Here is a 20,237-nt window from a genome sequence, read left to right as displayed (position 1 = left end):
GGTGACCCCCAACCACTCATACACAACCGGGTGCCAGGGGCGTGGCCAAAGAAAAGGGGGGAAAAATGGCGGACAGCCTTGTTTGGCGACCCCCATGAAATGGTTGTTCGACCCCAAATGGGGTCCTGACCCACAGGTTAAGAACCACTGATCTAGAGTTCCTCTGTCCAGAATGTGGACTTTGCTGTCTACAAGATAGTGACATTTGTCTTTCAAATGCAGATGGATTGCTGAATCTGGTTCTGATGGGTTTGTTCTCCTATGTTATGCCATGTGTTTATTTGGTTGTTTTGTTTCTCCAATGTATAGATCTGCACGTCTTACTGCATTGTACTACATACATGACATTGCTTAGTTTGTGTCTGATGTTTTATCCTTGGGATGGACAAGCTTCTGCCTTAAGTGTATTTTTGGGTTTAAAGTATGTATGAATGTTGTGTTAGGTGCTTGCTTTCTCTGATACACTGTCCCCCCCACCCAATAATAAAAGGAAAAAATATATCCAATGGTATTTTGGATCATTTTCTTAAAACCTAACCCTGAAAACTTTATTAACTTTGATCATGTCATAATATCCTCTTGGACTGTTCCGTTCCAATTTTTTAAAGAACTTGATTTTTTTTAGTCCCACAGAAAATGATCCCTCTGTTCCTATCTCATTCCAAATTCCTTCTTTTTACATGCCTCAACAGCTAAACCCTCTGGCTTGACATTTTTTCTCTCTACTTCTCAAACATATCAAATTTGTCATTTTCTACTCTGATTCTACTTTTCTTTTTTCAAAATATTATCTTCCTACTACTTTTTGCTCTCAGGTCATTAAAAGACTGCTTGTCAGTAGGAATTCCAGAAGCCTAACCAGCATTTCTCAATGAGGAATTAGTGTCTCTTAGACCCTTTTCCCTCAGTTGGGAACTTATCTACAGCATTTTATTTGACAGATTGATTCCTCCCTCCTTTTTAAAATGTTGCTATTCAAGACATTGGTAACAGAATCCAATGTCTTCCCAAGAAAGGAAAGAAAAATGACTGATGGAAAAAGGAAAATTAGTTCCACCTAGAAGTGGAAGCTGGAAAGTACAAAACCAAAATTAAGTTCTTCTTTTCCATCAAAAAGAACCTATTTAAGTTAGCACTGCACATAGTAATCACATAAATGAACAATACATTCAGAAAACCAGAGAACAAAATGAGCCGGAGGTCGGACTTACCTAGTGGGCTCTCTGACTTGTTTTTCTCTTCAAGGGAGAACTCATGCAATATTGAAGCTCTTTTTAAAGCCTCCTTGTTATGTGTCGTGGGAAGATAATTTTGGAAAATTCCAACACTCATAGGAACCTGACAAATTATTTGTTTGATGTTAAATTCCATGCAATAAGTGTTACAACAAAATGATGAGAAGGATTAACAGTGGCATGTAGGAGCCTGTTCACTGAGGTAATTGGGTATGTCCAATAATATGTTCTGAGCTTTCTAAAAGCTAAGCTTTTTTGTTGAATTGCTCTTGAGGATTTAATCACTCAAAAAATAAAAATAAAAAAGGAAGGAAGGAAGGAAGGAAGGAAGGAAGGAAGGAAGGAAGGAAGGAAGGAAGGAAGGAAGGAAGGAAGGAAGGAAGGAAGGAAGGAAGGAAGGGTTGTAATTCAAAACTCATGGATTTGGGTGAAATTAGCTAAACAGTTTCCATTTAATGGAATTAACAAATTCAGATTAGTTTTGCCCATTGATTTAAATGGGATTTCAGTTCTAGTAATTTAGCTGATGTAACCCATTACAAAGTCTATTTATTTTGCCCTTTGTCTACAGCGTGAAGTACATAATTCTTCCATAATTCATCCTGTCTACAACTCAGTGAAGTGGATTAGATTGAGAAGAGGTGGTAAGACTTTTTGATCTTAGGTAAAAATGCCTGCATTTAATAGCTCATGAAAAAAACACCTCTGCTATGCTCCTATATCTGCCACTCTTTTCTACAGAAGCATGAAACACACTCCTTCAGATTGCCATCACAAGAAGAAATAATCAGGAAAATATTGGAATGTGCAGAGATGGACAGATTAACTATGAGGTTGAAAGATAAAGAAGATACAAACTATTATCAAATTTGGGACCTATTTTATTGTTGGCTAAAGGAAAGAATGAAGGATTAGGAATTGAACATGTATTAGCATAGCAAACTCCAGACAACTTGTTGATTGGAAAAATTAACATATGTTTATGAGAAAAAAAAGCAATAAAATCTTTATATATAAAAAAAGAAACACACTCCTTCATACCTGGCCTTTGTCAGTAAGATCTTGTTCTGTTTCTTTTCCTGGCTTCTCTTCTCAACATAGTTTGATCCCACTCTGTTCAATTTTGGGAGAGTTATTATGTTTATAGACAGAATAGTGAGGACTTTTCCTTCATTTGTTTCCAGCATTCCATTCAGTAGAAAAGAATACCAAGTCACACAGAAAAAATATGCAAACCATTGCTTGTGTAATCCTTTCCAGCCCCTTTACCAGTGGCCATAGAAGGTATCTATATTTTCCCACTTTGAATCAGTGGCCCCTGTAGGTATGTGCGTACAAAAAAAATGGCAAGGTTGGGGTCACAGCAGATGATCAAAGCTCCTTCTGTATATATGCATGAAACACTGATGCATGTACTATATATTAAAGTAGATACATTAACCATTGGACAATAATAGATTAAGAGAAAAGAGAAAAGGGCATGGTATTAAGAGTGAACATGTCCTAAAAGGCTCCTCTAAAAAGTTATTACAGACTTTCACACTTACTGGAATAATTTCCTTCTATAGGCATGGTTGGCCCTAATCTTGCTGGCTTTTTGTGAGCAGCCCAAACCAATCTTCAGTGAGCATTCAGCCCATTAGTTTAGTTATTTTAGTTTCATGGGCACCTGTGATGTTTACTGTTGACTTGGAGATGGATTGTGGTTATTATTTTAATTTTGCATACTTAAAATGTTGTTTGCTTTTCCTTTGTTACATCCCACTCAGATTCAATTATAAATGGGATGTACTAGAAATATTGCAAAATAAATCAATTTTTCTGGTTAAGAAATATTTAATCACATCCCCTGCAACAAAAAATTGTATATAAAAGTGTCACAATCTACTATACATCTATGAACTCATTAAAAACAATTATCATGCTATAAGAGCAAATACTCTATTATACCTGCATCCAAATGTTATTATCACAACTACAGTAATTTAGGAGTAATCAACATGGGATTTTGAAGACCTGCTTCTCTGTTAATAGTAATATTCAGATTAAATTTTAACTGGAGTCCTACAGTGGAAAAAACACAAAATATAACACAATAAATCCCAAGAATTGTGTACTTCATGTTGAGAAAATATACATTGGAAAACTTCCTCAATTAGGCCACAAAATCATTAAACCCTGAATCTTATTATCCACAAGTTATTAAAGCATATTGAGAAAGAAAAGGATATAAGTAGCAAAAGAAGATGTCAGTTTTTTTGAGTATTGATTTATATGCTATCGTCTGTAAAGTTGATTTATGCTTTCTATATTCATATACAAGTTGGTTTCGTTAATCTGTGTTCAGAGAAATGGATGCAATAGTAACACAAAATCTTCCTTACCTGACATTCTTGAGGATCTGACTACAATAATCATAATCTGCAATGGCTGTGGAGATTCTCAGTCATCCAGGTCATGCTTGTCCCAAAGGTGCTTTTTCAATAGGCAACTGGACTTTCTTTGTTTGAAGATGTTTCACTTCTCATCTAAGAAGCTTCTTCAGTTCAGAACTGAACTGCTTCTTGGATGAGAAGTGAACCATCTTCAAGGAAAAAACAAAGGATGTCAGGTTGCCTTTTGAAAAAGTACCTTTGGAATAATCTGCAAAGGCAGACAGAAGTTTGGGATACTGAGATTTATGACCCAACCCATTCAAAAGTTTGTTTGTTGGGGAAAGTTGTGTTAGTGGAAATAAATAAGAAAACAATAAATATTCTAGCAGCAAAGCACAATGAACTGAGCTATAACCAAATGTTAGATTACAACATGCTAGTAATAAAAGCTTATATTGATAAAATAGTATAAAACACAAAGGGATCCAGTATGATATTCTCAGCTTGGATATAAAATGTGCAAAATGCATTACTTTATATTAAGATCATCGCTGGGCAAAGACATGCACCTAAGTAATTGAATATAGATAGTTCTCAACTTACAACAGTTTGGTTAGTGACTGTTCAAAATTACAATGGCATTGAAAAATGTGAGTTATGACCGTTTTTCAAAGTTATGACCTTTGCAGCTTCCCCATGATCATATAATCAAAAATCAGATGCTTGGCAACTGGTTCATTTTTATGACCATTGCTATGTGCCAATATCATGTGATCATCTTTTGTGACCTTCTGACAAACAAAGTCAATGGAGAAGCCAGATTCACTTAACAACTGGGTTACTAACTTATTAACTGCAGTGATTTACTTAACAACTGTCACAAGAAAGGTTGCAAAATGGGTCAAAATTCACTTAATTGTCTCACTTAACAACAGAAATTTTGGACTCAATTGTGGTAGTAAGTCGAGGACTAACTGTAGCTGAAAAAACACAGGCAACCATACTATATTACAAGAGATTTAAGAAGAAACAAAATGTAAACAGAAAAAATATAAAATGACAAATTCCTTAAGTAATCCAGAACAAGAATGGAGAACAGATTCTTTCTCTTTAAAGATGCATACATGCACACATTCACACATACATAAACCTGTGTATGTACCCCCGTTTTCTGCTCCTTTTTGCAAATGAATACTAAGAGACAAATCACAGTCACTAATTTAGATGTTCTATATATTCTTTTTAAGTCCTGGGTTATCTGTTTCTGTTTCCCTCAGTATGGATTGTCTTTGTGTATAGTACCTTCGTTTTTAGAATCTCACTGATATTCAGAGAATGTCTCCGCAGTGAACAGTTTAAGCTGAGGTATCAATGAGATCTTCTACTGTCTGTGCTCACAATTCAACAGGGTGTGATCACTGTGTTGTAATTGGTTAGTGTGATGGTATCAAAATAATTGTTATACTCCATTAGCATAACTGATATCATCATAGTAGCATTTGAGGCAGAAAGAAATGTGAGAAAAACCACAATTATTTAATTATTTTACTTTGTTAGTGTTTCTCAACTTTGATACGTTTAAGATGCCTGGTTGGAATTCTGAGAGTTGAAGTCCAGGCATCTTAAAGTTGCCAAGATCGAGAAAGTCATCTTCAGACAGTAGGTTCAGAAATATATGGAGGAGAAAAGCTAGGCTGCCATTGCCATCAGCTGAATCCAAGAACAAAATACTCTACAGCTCAGTAATTTAAGACGTGTGCAACAGGAAAAACAGGATTAATTTCAACCAAACTCAATGCTATTTACATATTCTATTATGGTCTCTGAATGTACCCTATCAGTTCCCTGAATGTTATACATAAAAATGGATTTAACTTGGCCTCTTACATTGTCCTCACAGTAGCATTTGAGGCAGAAAGTGTGACACAGATTTTCATCAAAATTTCGGGGCAGTTTGTAAGGTTAAGAGTGTATGTCCTTGTGTAAATAATTTAGCCATATATATGATTTTAGCTTTTTAGCTGTATAAGTGTTCAGAGCCAGTTTGGTCTAGTGATTAACGTACCAGACTAGAAACCAGGAGTCTCTGAGTTCTAGTCCTACCTTAGACATGAAAGCCAACTGGGTGACCTTGGGCCAGTCGCTCTTTCTCAGCCAAACTCACCTCAAAAGGTTGTCAGGAAAATAGGAAGAAGTAGGAGTATTAGGTATGTTCACCACGTTGAATTATTTATAAAAATAATAAAGGTAGAATAACTTTTCAAAATTGCATCTTTATATCTTCATAATTATTGAATTGTTTAATATTTATATTGTGAGAGAATAGCTATTGCACATGATATAAACCATTTTTGCAACAGAATAAATTATTCAATAACGTATATAAGATCCCAAAAAGCAGCCAAAAAATGATACTAAATATTTCCTTTCACTTTGTCTAAATGTCTTACAGTTGCAGACAAGGGACTGTTGTCTGTTTCTATGGAAACTGAACACCTGCATCTTATTTCAGAGATAACTTGATTCAGATAATCAAAACCTGGGAACAGAGAATGGAACAGATCAGTTTGGACTACAACCTTCATCAGACAGACATCTTTATTTTTTGGGAACTGCTAAAGCTCTATTGTCACCTGGATTCACAAGCTTTGACAACCCTTACTTGTCATTGCTGCCTGATCTCTGCCCTCTTGTGAACAACTAAAAACAGTAGGCCATGGATGTCAAACTCGCCGCATCACGTGACGTGTCGTGACTTTTTTTGCATTGCCAGACCTGGGATGGGTGCGGCCTCCATATGATGCAACCGGCCCACAGACCGGCAATTTGACACCCCTGCGAGTAGGTCCACACTTCCTATTTCATTTTTGAAACAATCTTACAAGGCAAGTTAGGTTGAAAAGTAATGACTACAGTTCTTCAATGAGATTCAGAGTCTCTGAATCTCTCAGTACTTAAACTGATGTAACTCCTATCTCATGTCAAGTCATTTTCAGACAGTAGGTTCAGAAACTCATGGAGAAGAAAAGCTAGGTTGCCATCAGCAGAGTCCAAGAACAAAGAAGTGCAAAAGCTCAACTGAAAAGTCTTAGTGAAAATACACAAAAGCAAAACTGCTAAAAATTGTCCTGAGCTGCCATCAGAGCTTTAGCAGGTCCCAGAAAATAAAGATCTCTAATGAAGGTTGTAGTCCAGGCTGATCTGTTCCATTCTCTGTTCTCAGGATTTGATTGTCTGAATCAAGTTGTCTTTGGAATAAGATGCTGTCATCCAAGTCTGGTTATATCAAGAAACATGGGAAGTAAACTCAAAACCCATTTTCTTGTTTGAGTCCAAGTTAAAAAAAAAAAAAAGCAAAGTTTTTGCCAGCTGCAATCATACAGTTTTAAGTAAGGGTCTCTTTTTGACATTTTTCTGTGGTGGAATTGCTGTTGTCAGGTATCAAGAATACATCTTGAAAAAGGGCAGTATTTCACAGGCTATGAAGGCAACATTTTACTTCTCCTTTCAATCTGTGGAGAAATAGGAATATTCTTGCACATCCTTTCCATTCCAGTTTTCTCCCTCCCTCTCTTTTCCTATGCTTCCTCAAATAGGGAGATTTCTCAAAACCACTGAATTTGGGGGTGGCAGGGTTAAAACTGAACATCAAAAATAACAGCCTTAATAGGAACTGTAGTGACCTAATTAATAAAATAGAGGTTCGGGTTGCTTAGCTGATGTTGGCTACTTATCTATTTCCAACTTGAGATCCTCACCGACAGTCTAAAGCTTTTAAAATTGCCACTGGGGCCTACATCTTGTTGTTTTGTGTTTAATAAAGTACTCGTCTCAACACCCTGAATCCCCACATCGTGAAACTTTCCTGAGATTTCTTAAGCAAATCTTAAATCTCAATGATCGTAAAGAACGAGGCTGCGGCTTTTCAACCTTTAAGTTCTCCTGCGGTTGCTTTACAAGTTGCATACAATACAGTACTTGCTTGCACAGGTTGTGGGATTCAAGAGCATAAACTTAAAAACACAAAATCGTGTAAATGCAGGAACACGTACCGAGAAGAAAATGACAATCTTTTCAGATTGTTAAAGGGAACGACACGGCTCAGACACCTACGCCACGCTTCATTTTCTCCCGATTATAGTACTGCATTAAGAAACGCTAGCGGGAAATAGGCTATCCCACTCATATGCCGAAGTTTTTCCCCCGCCCCCTCCCCTTGCCTGAGCAAGATATGAAGCTGATTTCCACGATCGAAAAGATTCCCCTGCGGCTGCTTAGACTGTTGGCGAGCGGTGTGAATGTTGTCAGTGAGGAAGGAATCAACACAGAAGAGACAGAATGCACAATATATAGAAGGCTTAAATTTTCATTACAAACTAAGAGCTCTGTTCCAAAAACAGGTCAGACCCTCCCATCAGCACTTCCAACCCATGCCCGGCGCAGTGAAAACGGGGAACGGAAGGTTAAATCTAAAGAAGCCTGGAAACTCCTGCTTCGGTCCGCGTTGTAGACGGCAGCCAAAGTCTTCTCCCCCTTTCTCCCAAGCTCTCTGAGGTTGAAGAGACTGACTGAACTGCAGCGGTCCGAACTGTCCGAACGACTGCCCAGTTCACATCAGTACGTAAAGTGGAAAAATAGTACCATTTTATCCTTCACCGCAGGCAGCCAAATATCTTGGGGCAGCTTTGATGAAAAGATGGAAAAAAAGAGGCCTGGAAGAACTGGAAGAGGCAAAAGAAGAGATCTAAAATTGATCTTGTGTTTGTTTTGCTAAATCTTATAAATTCTCATTCAGCGCTGGGCCCCAAGTCATTACCTTGTGCAGATATAAGAAAAAGTAAAGAAGCATATTTACATGTCACCAATACTCCAAATTTGGCCTATAAATTACATTGGAAAACTATGAATAATCTACTTTATACTATGCCAGATTGGGGTCAAAAAGGACGAGGAGAAATGTCTGAATGTGAGATGTGTTCCAGAATTGTGACTTAGCATTACTTCAGTAAGGAAGAAAACTAGATATATTAGCATTCTCATAAACCTATTTCTACAGCAGTATCTCTGCTTTTTTGAATAGATTTTTTTCCCCAAAATCGTATTTTGTTAGCAGAAGTAATCACATGAAATGAGTATTCATCAACCAATAAACTGACTACATGGTGGTCTGGAGTATTCAAAAGAACTATTCCTTCTCAACATTTAAATTTGTTGCTTTCTAGATACATTGAATTTCAGCAGAAGTGGTCCTTTTTTGGTGCCAAAATCCATAAAAAGGATCAAGGCTTCAGCATAGTATGTGTGTCTGCATGGAAACCAGTCCTGGAAATTCCCTGCTGGGAAGCAATTTTTCTTATGATGAACACTCTAGTCTAGAGCAGTGTTTCTGGCAGGGGAATTCTGGGAGTTGAAGTCCACTTGTCTTAAAGTTGCTAAGGTTGAGAAACATTACTCTCGAGAACGCTCCAGGATTTCTTACATATGCTCAGTAGGCACAGAATACAGACTGATGGGCAAAGGAGGAAATAAAGGTGAATGGAGTGTCCTGCGAGATAGCATAGGTAGTACCCTGATTAGAAGCATTACATAGTGCAGGTTCCGCTTACTGTAAGGTGTTTAAATTAGTGCAGTGCCTAAACTCTAAAACAGACTAGTTAAAAAATACTTTGACCGCTGTGAAGCTATGGAATTTTTTTTTTCTCAATTGGAAAGGTAATTGAAACTAGTATATTCCTGTCATTTCCCAATTTGAATTTAATGTCTAAAGGGCAGTTTATTAGTTCAAGTATGAAGAATGTTTTTCTAGATTATATTTCTTCACAAGATTATAACAGCATATTTTAGTTAAAGAAAACACCACAGATCACGTATATGCCACGTTCTGAAATTACAAAATTGATAGTATCAATCAAGCAGAGCTTACTATATCTTAGGGATTAAACTAAGAACTAATTTCTTATAACAATTTAATCAATCTTTGCATAATAAACTAAGCCCTGCCCCTTATAATTAAATTTGAAGTAATTAAACAAATTGTATAAAGTTATGAGAAACATTTGATATTAGTTCTGATGTCTCTATATATCTTCCTACTGTATATTCAAAGCAGCAATTCACTCAGCATCAGTTTCTGGGAACCTGAATAGGAAGATGTTGCTGCTGCACTTGTGTTGCAGGTTTTGTTTGCAATTGGAAGCCACAGAGACATAAAATATTGGGATAGATGAAAACAAGATGAAGATCCAAACAATACCCTCAAGCTCTCTCTCTCATTTTCATCTGCCTTATTTCTTGTCTTCATCTACCACAATGCAGAGAGTTATCCTTATATGCAGGAAAAGAGAGTGTATAAGATAATCTGCATTCTTGATAGCTATGACTTATGTTAGTTAGCCTTTAAATTGGATATTTGCACATTCATAGATCCCATCTCAGCTGAAAATTCTTGCACAAGGAACTTGCAAAAAGCAAGCATTCCATATCCTGAAAATGAAAGTATACAACACTCGCAGATTTGTATGTCAGGAACTGAAAAGTGGTTCATGGTTTTTCAGAATGGTCTACCTCAAGAGAAATGGACCACAAATTCAGCTGGATTGGTATAATTCAGAGTTTAAAAATTTCCACATTTTGTAAAACATTTCATCCCTGGAATAATAAGCTTTGCACGTCTCTGATCATTGCAATTCCCCAGTGAAGGTGACAACTCTGTAATAAAATATTTGAACATTATTTTCTTAGCGAACATTTCCTTGTTTCAGAAAAACCATTTAAGATGAATTTTATTATTGGCAAGCTATGCATACCATTTTATACTTTGTGATTGGGAGGCTTTTTTCTCATTAGCTGTATTTAATACTACATAGTCCCATATGTAGACCACCACTTAATTTAGCATTTGATAGTGAGAACTTCACATGAAAAGAAATTATAAGACACTTGAACGCTGGTTTCAGTAAGTTATTTAAAAGTTCTACACACAATTTTATTCATACGCTTTGGTGCCTTCTACAAGTAAAACATTTGGTTTCAAACCATTTTAACGTGATATTTTGCAAAGTGTCTCATTCAAGTGTGAAACAGGTGTTTCAAGCATTGCAGAAGTGTTTCAGTTTTGTACTAGAAGCAAGAGGACTCCTGAAATTTTACATCTGGAGCAGTTCAAGATCAAATGTTCTGCACATCTCTAGTTCTTTCTATCATTCAAAATCAAAGCTAGTTTGAATTATTTATCAAACTTGTATGCTGCCCATCTCACCTAAGGTGTCTTTGCCAGCAATCTTAAATACAATGCAGAAATATCTGTTTTTAGCATTACCTGTTAACAAACAGAAAATGTTTTTCAGTGTATATGATTATGAAGCAAGAATCAGTTCTGAATTGTTAAGTCTAGACACATGAATTGATTCACAAGCGTCCTTGTTTTTCCAGTAGAACATTTTATCAATGTTATTTGCCAACTAAATAATACATCAATATATAAAGATTATACACTAATTTAATAGAACATAAAATTCCACAACCCCTTTCTATATAACAGCATTCTTCAACCCATCAGAGAACCCCTTCCATTTTTAAGCAATGTCCTAAAGATTTAAGAAAGGAAGTCATAAATATATGACTGAGTATATTTTAACATTTACAAATTCCAGGAAAGAACATATATATTTCCTTACTCAAATTGAAAGAAAAATAAATAGAAGCTTTCAATGAAAGCATATAGTCTACTAGCCACTCTGAAGTGGAGCCCCCAAATTCCTTATAAAACTGTTTAAATTTTAATAGTCCACTTGATGCCATCGTGTGTCCATTCCAAAATATGCCCAAATCCAACAGATACATTCCTCCTGTGATACGTGACTGGAACATTCATTTTATTTCCAGATATTCAGTCTGTTTCCATAGCAACACTGCGGGATTCTTTGGCTACCATCAGTCGCATTAATTGACTGTGGAATTTCTCAATTTTCTTTACATCTTGAGCCTGATCTGTCCTATAGAGTAGACACTGAAAGAAAAAAAAAAGCATAGGGAAAAGACTAATCAGGATTTAGCTGAACATAATTTTAAAGACACACACACACACACACACACCTGCTATGCTGTTTCATTGTGGCAGTGGGGGAATGTTTCTGGGAAGGATACATAAAAAAATGCCAGGATTATGTCAATACTATATGTTCCCAGCAGAGTCACCCATGGCATTAAGATCTTTCACCTGCTCCCCCAAAAAGAAGCACCTTTTTGGGCAACAACGTAGGAAGATGCTGGAGGTACAAGAACAATTTAGCAAGGGCATCATTCAACACTATGCTGGAAAAAGCAATGATACAAGCACTCCTGTATTTTGTCAAAAATAAAAACCATCTGGATAAACAATAAGAAGTGATTGATGATCCAATGCTGTGTGATAAGCTCTCAGGTTCGATTGCATTCAACATGTCAGATGAATAAAGCCAACCACTTTCTATATTGTGATTTTAAAAATATACCCACCATTTTTAAGAACATCCGGAATCATTTTAAAACTCTGAACCTCATTGACAACCAGAGGAACTGTGAAATTAAATTTTATTGTACACTGCCCAGCTCCCTCTGTGACAGAGATGGGTGGGTGTTAAATATGATAAATAAAATAAAATAAATAAGTTTGAAAATTTGAAAGGAAATCACCAAGAAACAGAAAAAATCAAAACGGATATCACAATAGATGACAGATATTGTCAAGAAGTGAAGTTAAAGCCAAGAATATCAAAAGATCTCAAGAACATATTTAACAATTTCAGAGAACTATTTTTTTAAAAAAAACAACAAGAAACCATGTTACAATGACATCTATAAAGATACTAAAGATTTAAGCAGTAATGGGATAAAGAAAGGTCTTCCAAAAGAACCTCAAACTCAGGAGATTCCAATCTCAAGCTGATATGCTCAAGGGTATCAATGGATGGATAGTAACAGATTCAAAGAAGTCAAATTTATATAGAAGAAATACAGGAACTCCTTGATTTACAACTGGTCACTTACCGACCATTTGAAGTTCTAATGGAACACCCCCCCCCCAAAGCTTCTTATGACACAGTTTCAAAGTTCCAACATCATCTCCCCTTCCCACATGATCGCATTTTGAGCATTCAGCAAGCAGCCCACATTTACAGCCGCTTGCAGCGCCCAGTGGACATATGGTTACGATTTACAATGGTCTTGCTGAAAACCAGTATTTACTTCCCGTTTCCAGCAAAAAACTGTTCCATAGTAAACAATAAATAATTGCAGCATTTGCTTAATGGCTGCACAATTTTCTTAACTACCACCATGAAAAAGGTGAATTGGTTCAGTTCACATGGTGACCCACTTTCTGACCAACACAATTTAGAACTCTAATTGCCAGGCCCAAGTAACGACTATCAATTTGGGGACTACTGTATACAGTACTGAAATTCTGTACATATTTCACACAACTAAAGGACTTAAGAAGATACTCCTTGTTCATATGAATTGCTAGTACAGTGGTGGCGAACCTATGGCATAGGTGCCAGAGGTGGCACTCAAAGCCCACTCTGTGGGCATGCACGCCGTTGCCCCAGTCCTAGGCCTTCAGCTGGGTTTTATAAAACCTTTTCGCTTTAGGCCTCTGCCACCATGTGCAAAAAAAAAAAAAGGTTCAATCAATCAGTCAATTTCAACTTCTTGCGGGAAAAAAAAAGATCTTGCAAAGTTGGAATTGATTGATTGAACTTTTTAGTCCCACCCAGTCTGCTGTTACCACCGCAGCCACGCCCACCCAATGGGCCACACTCGGCCAATGGGCCACATCCAGCTAATGGCCACACCCACCCGGCACCCGACAATACATAAGTGGGTTTTGGGTTACAGTTTGGGCACTCGGTTTCTAAAAGGCTCACCATCACTGTGCTAATACAACCAAATGAAATTAGATGAGCACAATGGTCATTACTAAGTGAAAAGGCTACAGGTATTGATGGAATGCCTACAGAAATATGAGAAGCAACAGAAGACAACTCAACTATACCAGCAAATCTGGAAACTGACATACTGGTCAATATATTGGAGCTTAGTCTATATACCACAGTCAAAGAAGACTTTAACAGAATGTGCAAATTATCATACAATACGCATGTTAGCAAAATAACTTTCTCTGCAAGCTACAGCCCTACATGGAAATGTGGGATGATGAAGCTGGTTTTAGAAAAGAACAATAGAAAGGAAGAATAGACATCATTGTTGATGCACCCTGGTTAACTGAAAAAGTCAAACAACACCAAAAATAAATCAATATATGCTTCATTGATTATAGAAAGACCTTCAATTATGTCAACCGTGTCATGTTATGGAATGTCCTTAGGAAAATGGGAATCCCAAAACATCTCAACTTCTTCACACAAAGCCCATACATACTTTATATGACACAGGAAGGAAAGCCAGTCTATACAAAACATAATCAAAAAGACTTATTTTAGGTTTGCAAAGGAATAAGATAAGGCTATATACTCTCTATTTATTCAACCTACATGTGCAAAATATATTGGGTGAGGCTGGACTGGAAGAAGAGGAGCATTTAAAATTGTAGGAAGAAATATCAATAATCTGCACTATGCTGATATTAGTGTGATAGATGTAAGTGCAAATGATCTGGAAGTTCTAGTAATGGAAGTCAATGAGCAGAGTGAAAAAAGGGCCTAAAATTAAACATAAAGACCAAACAAATGATAAAGCAATCAGCCTTAGAATTGATAAAGAAGACAGTGATGTGGTGGATAGCTTCTGCCTTTCAGAATCGATGATGAACAATAAAAGGATCAGCTTTCACTATAGAACTTGGAAAGGTGGCTATGAAAATCTTGGAATGATCATAGTTTTCACTCAAGGCACAAATGACCTGGTTCAAATAATCATATTATGGATACATTAAGCAGACTGTGCTCTGTTCAGATGTCCATAAGAAAAAAAGAGAAAATAAGAAGATAACCAACAGCAAGGTGAGTGGACTTGATTACTACAGCAATAGGTGTACTTTTGGGAGACCTGAAGCGCCAGGCTGGAATTAGATTAAAGGAGAGGTCTATCTATGTGATCACTCAGAGATAACATTGTCTTGATGGCACATAATCAAAATGTTTTTAAAAGTCTAAAACACAAATCTTGCTCTTTACTCTCATATCATGAGGACATAAAACAACTGCTAAAATATAAGTTTACAATGTAAATTAAACTGTTATGGCCTGAAAGACCTAATAAAGGAGAAGCAGTGATTATGAAGACAAAATATATAAAAAGGAAGTGCAATTGCTCAGAAGCAGATTATTATTATTTTTTTAAAGTAAGGACATGTTTGAGGAAAGGTGGACTCCCAGTGACTAAATAGGCACTTTCATGTAGTTTGCTTTGCAACAATATTAATCTAGTCTGATCTTACTTTCTACCAGGATATTATTTCAATATTCTATCTATTGTCTTGGGATTTTTTAGTGGCGCCTAAGTCAGCATTAACCAGGTATGACTCTGGGTAGCTTTTCCAAATTCAGCCATGTTCCACCTCCAACTGTGTCAGATTATTAATAACATTAATATGAATCCTGCTGGTTGATCTAGATCAGCACTTTGTGTTATATGTGTAACGCAATAATCAACATGTATAATTAAATCAAAGGTAAACTCTCTCATAATTTTTGAACCATTTAATAAATATGCTTACAAATATGCATACAAATTACACGCTAGAATAATGTAAAGATTATAGCTGAAATAACTGAATAGCAAATATATATTATAAATATTTCTGTTTAACAATTTCTATTTAGAGCAGACAGCTTCATCTGGATCTAAATACCCAACATTTTTTAAAAAATAAAGATTTTGGAGGGAAGAGTTTTTTGTTTTATACCACTCTTAAGTTGATTTTGCATATACTTAAAAGGGGTTTAACTATCAACTTCATGATACTTTTTTTACCAAGCACTATCTGAATATGCTTCCCTGTGTTCAACTGCCTTTCAAAACATATTCACTCTGTACTTGGGAATATTCACTGCTGCTTTGAAATTGTACAGACCTTATAATTTAATAGTATTACTTAATCTTGGGGGCTCAAACTTTTCACTGACAATTGGGACAAAATAAACCACTTTCACATCCTAGGCAGCTGGTTACTCACTATTGGAAGATCATAAAGGATAGTATGGATCTTTGAAATAATTAAAATTATTCTTTAGTGCAAAGTTTAAGCAGAATCAGCTATCTCTAACCAGGATGTCTAAAACATTAATGTTCTCAGCAGTTTAAAAAGATATATGAAATATATGCAAGGATCACACTTCCCTAATAAATAACAGAATAACAGAACTGGAAGGGACCTTGAAGGTCTTCTAATCCAACCCATTGCTCAAGCAGGAGATCTTATACCATTTCAGACAACTGGGTATCCAATCTCTTTTTGAAAATATCCAGCGATGGAGCACTTATAACTTTTGAAGGCAAGTCATCCCACTGACTGTTCTGTCAGGAAATTTCTCCTTATTTCTAGTTTGGCTCTTTCCTTGATTAATTTCCACCCATTGCTTCTTGTTCTGTCTTCAGATGCTTTGAAGAATAGATTGATCCCCTTCTTTGTGGTAGCCCCTCAGATACTGGGATACTGCTATCATGTCACTCCTAGTCCTTCTTTTTATTAAGGACATACTCAATTCCCGCAACTGTTCTTCATATGTTTTGGACTCCAATCTCCTAATTCATCTTTGTTTCCATCTTTCTCTGGACTCTTTCTAGAATTTCAACATTTTTTTTATATAATGACAACCAAAACTGGATGCAGTATTCCAAGTGTGGCCTTACCAAGGCATTATAAAGCAGTACTAACACTTCGTGTGATCTTGATTCTATCCTTCTGTTAATGCAGCCTAGGACTGTGTTAGTCTTTTTATTGACTGAAACGCACTGCTGGTTCATATTTAAGTAACTGTCCTCTAGGATTCCAAGATCCCTTTCACAGTTACTACTGTACTATTGAGCCAGATACCACCTATTTGATTCTTGGCATTTGGTTTTTCTTGCCTAAATGTAGAACCTTACTTTTCTCACCACTGAATTTCATTTTGTTAGATAGGGCCCAGTATTTAAGTCTGTGAAGATCCATCTGGATTTTGACCCTATCTTTTGGGGTGTTGCCATTCCTGCCAGCTTGGTGCTGTCTGCAAATCTATCCCCTTATCTAAATCATTTATGAAGCTATTGAATACTGGGCCTAAGGCAGAGCCTTTGATTTTGTGTGAAACAGAAGGTAAATGCTGTTTTAAATTTATATGGTTATTTATTTAAAAGATTTGTATGGCTGCTCACTATACATAACTTTGGGCATTAGGATTCTAAAATTCACATTTATTCTGAGGTACTGCTTTTAAAATGCTAAAGCACTAACTCTAAAAACAACGTATATTATAAAAATCATTTGAATACCTCTAGGTTTACACAACTGCTTCTCTGAGAAGTATTCAGCAAATCAGTTGATACATTAACCAGTTTTTCTCCTAAAACAATATTGAAAATTTGGTTTGGACTCTGAGAATTTAAAATTGTAAATCGTATCACTGAAGTTTTACTTACAACAACATCATCTGTTACTTTAATACACAGATTCCCATCACAATGTCGGTACTTGAGTACGACTCGGACCTGAAATGACACAAAAATCATTTTATAGAAAAATAAAATAGCATCAATACAGATACACTTTCACAAGTTAATTTTAAAGGTGAAAAAACATGGCTATTTGCAAACCTGCGTTAGTGCCAGTTACACACAGCATTTCAACCTTTAGCCCTTTTTCATTAGATGAGTACTCCCAACCAAGGCACACTTGAAATGAACAAAACCAATAAATGGATCTCCTTTATATATTGCTGCATAAGCATACAGGAGCTGATTGTCTAGGTTTTGAACAACTCACTACAACAATCGCTACAAAAGAATCTTAATCCAATAGTGAAATATTGATATTCAAATACTAAAAACACTAGAAGTTTGGAAGACTTCCTACCACTGAAACATATTTACTATTTACTGTAACACTATCAGAAGAGTTACTTCCAAATTTACTCCAGCGAGGAAACATGATAAAGAGAGATGCATAGATATGCGATAAGCTCAACTGTCACAAATTCAATACACCGCAAAAAAATCAAAACTTTAATAATTAATAATAATAATAATAATAATAATAATAATAATAATAATAATAATGTTGGAAGGGACCTTGGAGGTCATCTAGTCCAACCTTCCCATTCTGAGCGAGATTAAAGCTTTTCTATAGTTGCCAACTTCAGAAAAGCCAGCAATTATTACTACTTCGGCATCACTAGAGTTGGAAAACTGGACTAGTGGCTCATACTAAGTTGGCAACAAATACCCCCAAACCATGCAAGTCCAGAGACTCCCAACACCTACCAACCCCTCTTCCCTCTACTCAACTTCTGAGCGAATTCCCGCCGACCTCTCCTTCACCGACCCTCCACGCCTCAAACAACCTCCACTGCCCAAGTACCTTCATAGGATCGGACAGATACAGTTTCTCCGCTGCGCGAGTGAACTCCTCCCAGGTCTGATAAAGCGGCATAGCTGCGTCCCGTTCGCTCAGACCGGGAACGTACAGCTCAGCACTCTAACAAAAAGTAAGATGGCGCTTTCAGACGGCCCACATTCAAGCAAGGAGTTCTCCTATTGGGTAACCTCAGAATGATTACCAATAGGGAGGCTTGTTATTCAAACGTGGCTACCTATCCTCAATCTCCGCCTTTTCCTGCCATACGAGCGGGAGAGAAAAATTCTACAGTGAGAAGAGGAGCGCCGTCTTCCGGAGTATAGCGATCGCGGAGCAGAGCACAGCGCCCCCTCGTGGTGTAGAGAGGGGGGAGAGAGAGGGGAAAACAACCTCCCTCGCTGCCGCAGATCTGAGTCCCGGCTATTAAGGGCCGATATGATAGAGAAGCCAAGGCAATCACGGGTCGCAGCTTTGTCCAATGAGAAAAAGGTAAACGTAAGAAAGCGAAGGTTTCTTTCTTTTTTACCTTGACATATTTTGCTGTGTAATATTCAGAGATTTATTTTCCACGTTAGGTAGCTTTGCTGCTCTTAATCCATCATACTTTTTATTTCAAAAAAGGAAAAGGAGAACAGTGTAATTTAACAATACCGTTAAATATTGAAGACTGCTGTCGTATCTCTGCTCAGTTTTCCCTTCTGCAAACTAAACGCAACCAGCTGCCTCCTCAGATTGATAGCCATGCTCTAAATTGGATCCAGGTTCCCAATTTTTTTTTTTTTTTTTAGATTGTGGTGCTTAGAACTGAATATTCCTAGTGAGTTCTGACCAAGGATAAAAAGAGTGGGATAATTACTTTCTACTTATTCTGATTTATTTTTAATATGTCCCCAAATAGCATTTGCCTTTTTAGAAGATATATCACATTGTTGGCTTATATTCAGTCTGTGATTGGTTGGAACATCCAGATAGTGGTGGGATTCAAATATGCGAACAACCGGCTCTCCGTGTGGATGCCGCTTCCGGAAGTCCAGTCTGGGCCTGAGCAACAAAAAATTAGCTTCCGGTTCTGCCCAAGTGGTGCGAACCAGCTGAATCCCACCACTGTATCCAGATCATTTTCTCCTACAATAGTAGCCCTTGCTTACTGACCATCACTCATTCAGCAACTGCTTGAAGCTGCAGTGATGCTGAATGAGTGGTACTTACAACTGCTCCTCAAAATTCTGGCCATGCCACCACCCCCATAGTCATATGACCGTGATTTGGGTGTTTGGCCAGCAGCTTGCACTTATGATGGTTGTAATGCTCCATGGTCACATGATTATCATCCCCATAAGTCAAAGGGGAAGCCAGCAGAGAAGGTCGCAGATTACTCCAGTAAATCCCCTGGGCTTACATAAGCCTAGTGCTGGGCTTCCCAGGTCTCCCCCACCCCCCATGGCAGCCCCATGCTCCTTACATAGGATTCCCACTGCTTCCTGGTTAAAAATCCCTGTGTATTCTGTTTACAATGGTACCAGAATTGCCATGATTGCTGCTAAGCAATGCAGTCATGTGATGCCATGCTTTACAACCACATAGTTTACTGATGGCAATCCTAGTCCAATTGTCATTGTAATCTGAAGACTACCTGTACTGTTTCCAAACCAGGTCTCTTCAATCCTTGCACTTTTCATTTTCTTTTTATCCCCAGATGGAGCATTTTACGTTTCTCTCTTAGATTTCATCCTGTTGTATCATCCTGCTGCTGAAGCCTATTTAGATCATTTGGGATTTTCTCTTTCTCTTCCAGAATGTTAGCCTCTCCTTGTTTCGTGTCATTTGCAAATTTGATAGTCATCCTGTCAATCATTTCATCCAGAACATTAAGGCACTGACAGAGTTCTACGAAATGGCATTAATAATTTCCCTCTAGGCTGAATATGCATACCTATATTACACATAATGTATTAATGTTGTATTTAGTGTAAAATTTTGGAAACCTCTTAATCTATCAAAATGTTCTTTTCAGTAATTAATTTATCCAACTGATCAGATAAGCTGACATTGCTCAGAAATACAAGTTTATTA

The 20,237-nt window shown here is 37.0% G+C and overlaps 2 protein-coding genes and 1 long non-coding RNA gene across 4 annotated transcripts in view; 1 reads left to right on the top strand and 2 right to left on the bottom strand.

The window, feature by feature from the left end:
- EPHX1 (epoxide hydrolase 1) overlaps nucleotides 1-1,444 on the bottom strand; it is a 30,229-nt gene extending 28,785 nt beyond the window's left edge. The window contains exon 1 of the mRNA XM_039341713.1: nucleotides 1,212-1,444. The gene's annotated coding sequence lies outside the window, so the exon portion shown is untranslated. The remainder of the gene's footprint in view (nucleotides 1-1,211) is intronic.
- A 9,122-nt stretch (nucleotides 1,445-10,566) lies between these two features.
- On the bottom strand, nucleotides 10,567-18,328 carry SRP9 (signal recognition particle 9). The gene is made up of 3 exons (XM_039341712.1): nucleotides 18,168-18,328; nucleotides 17,231-17,299; nucleotides 10,567-11,618 (listed from the first exon to the last, which is right to left on the bottom strand). Exons 1-3 carry the CDS (start codon nucleotides 18,237-18,239, stop codon nucleotides 11,499-11,501), a joined length of 261 nt encoding a protein of 86 aa, XP_039197646.1. The 5' UTR covers nucleotides 18,240-18,328; the 3' UTR covers nucleotides 10,567-11,498.
- A 118-nt stretch (nucleotides 18,329-18,446) lies between these two features.
- Nucleotides 18,447-20,237, top strand: part of LOC120307225 — a 34,814-nt gene continuing 33,023 nt past the window's right edge. For both annotated transcript variants that reach the window (XR_005556473.1, XR_005556474.1), the window contains exon 1: nucleotides 18,447-18,653. This is a non-coding gene — a long non-coding RNA (uncharacterized LOC120307225). The remainder of the gene's footprint in view (nucleotides 18,654-20,237) is intronic.

This window comes from Crotalus tigris, unplaced genomic scaffold, assembly GCF_016545835.1.
Source record: "Crotalus tigris isolate CLP2741 ecotype Arizona unplaced genomic scaffold, ASM1654583v1 scf7180000017771.5222438, whole genome shotgun sequence".
Classification (NCBI taxonomy): Eukaryota; Metazoa; Chordata; class Lepidosauria; order Squamata; family Viperidae; genus Crotalus; species Crotalus tigris.
Note: the sequence above shows the minus strand (reverse complement) of the source record. Positions and strands in the feature narration are given on the sequence as shown.

Coding starts and splice junctions, on each gene's coding strand:
- SRP9 (XM_039341712.1), bottom strand. CDS start 18,239: ATGCCGCTTTATCAGACCTGGGAGGAGTTCACTCGCGCAGCGGAGAAA. Junction 17,300..18,167: donor ATCTGTCCGATCCTATGAAG/GTACTTGGGCAG, acceptor GTGTCATTTCAG/GTCCGAGTCGTACTCAAGTA. Junction 11,619..17,230: donor AAGTAACAGATGATGTTGTT/GTAAGTAAAACT, acceptor TTTTTCTTTCAG/TGTCTACTCTATAGGACAGA.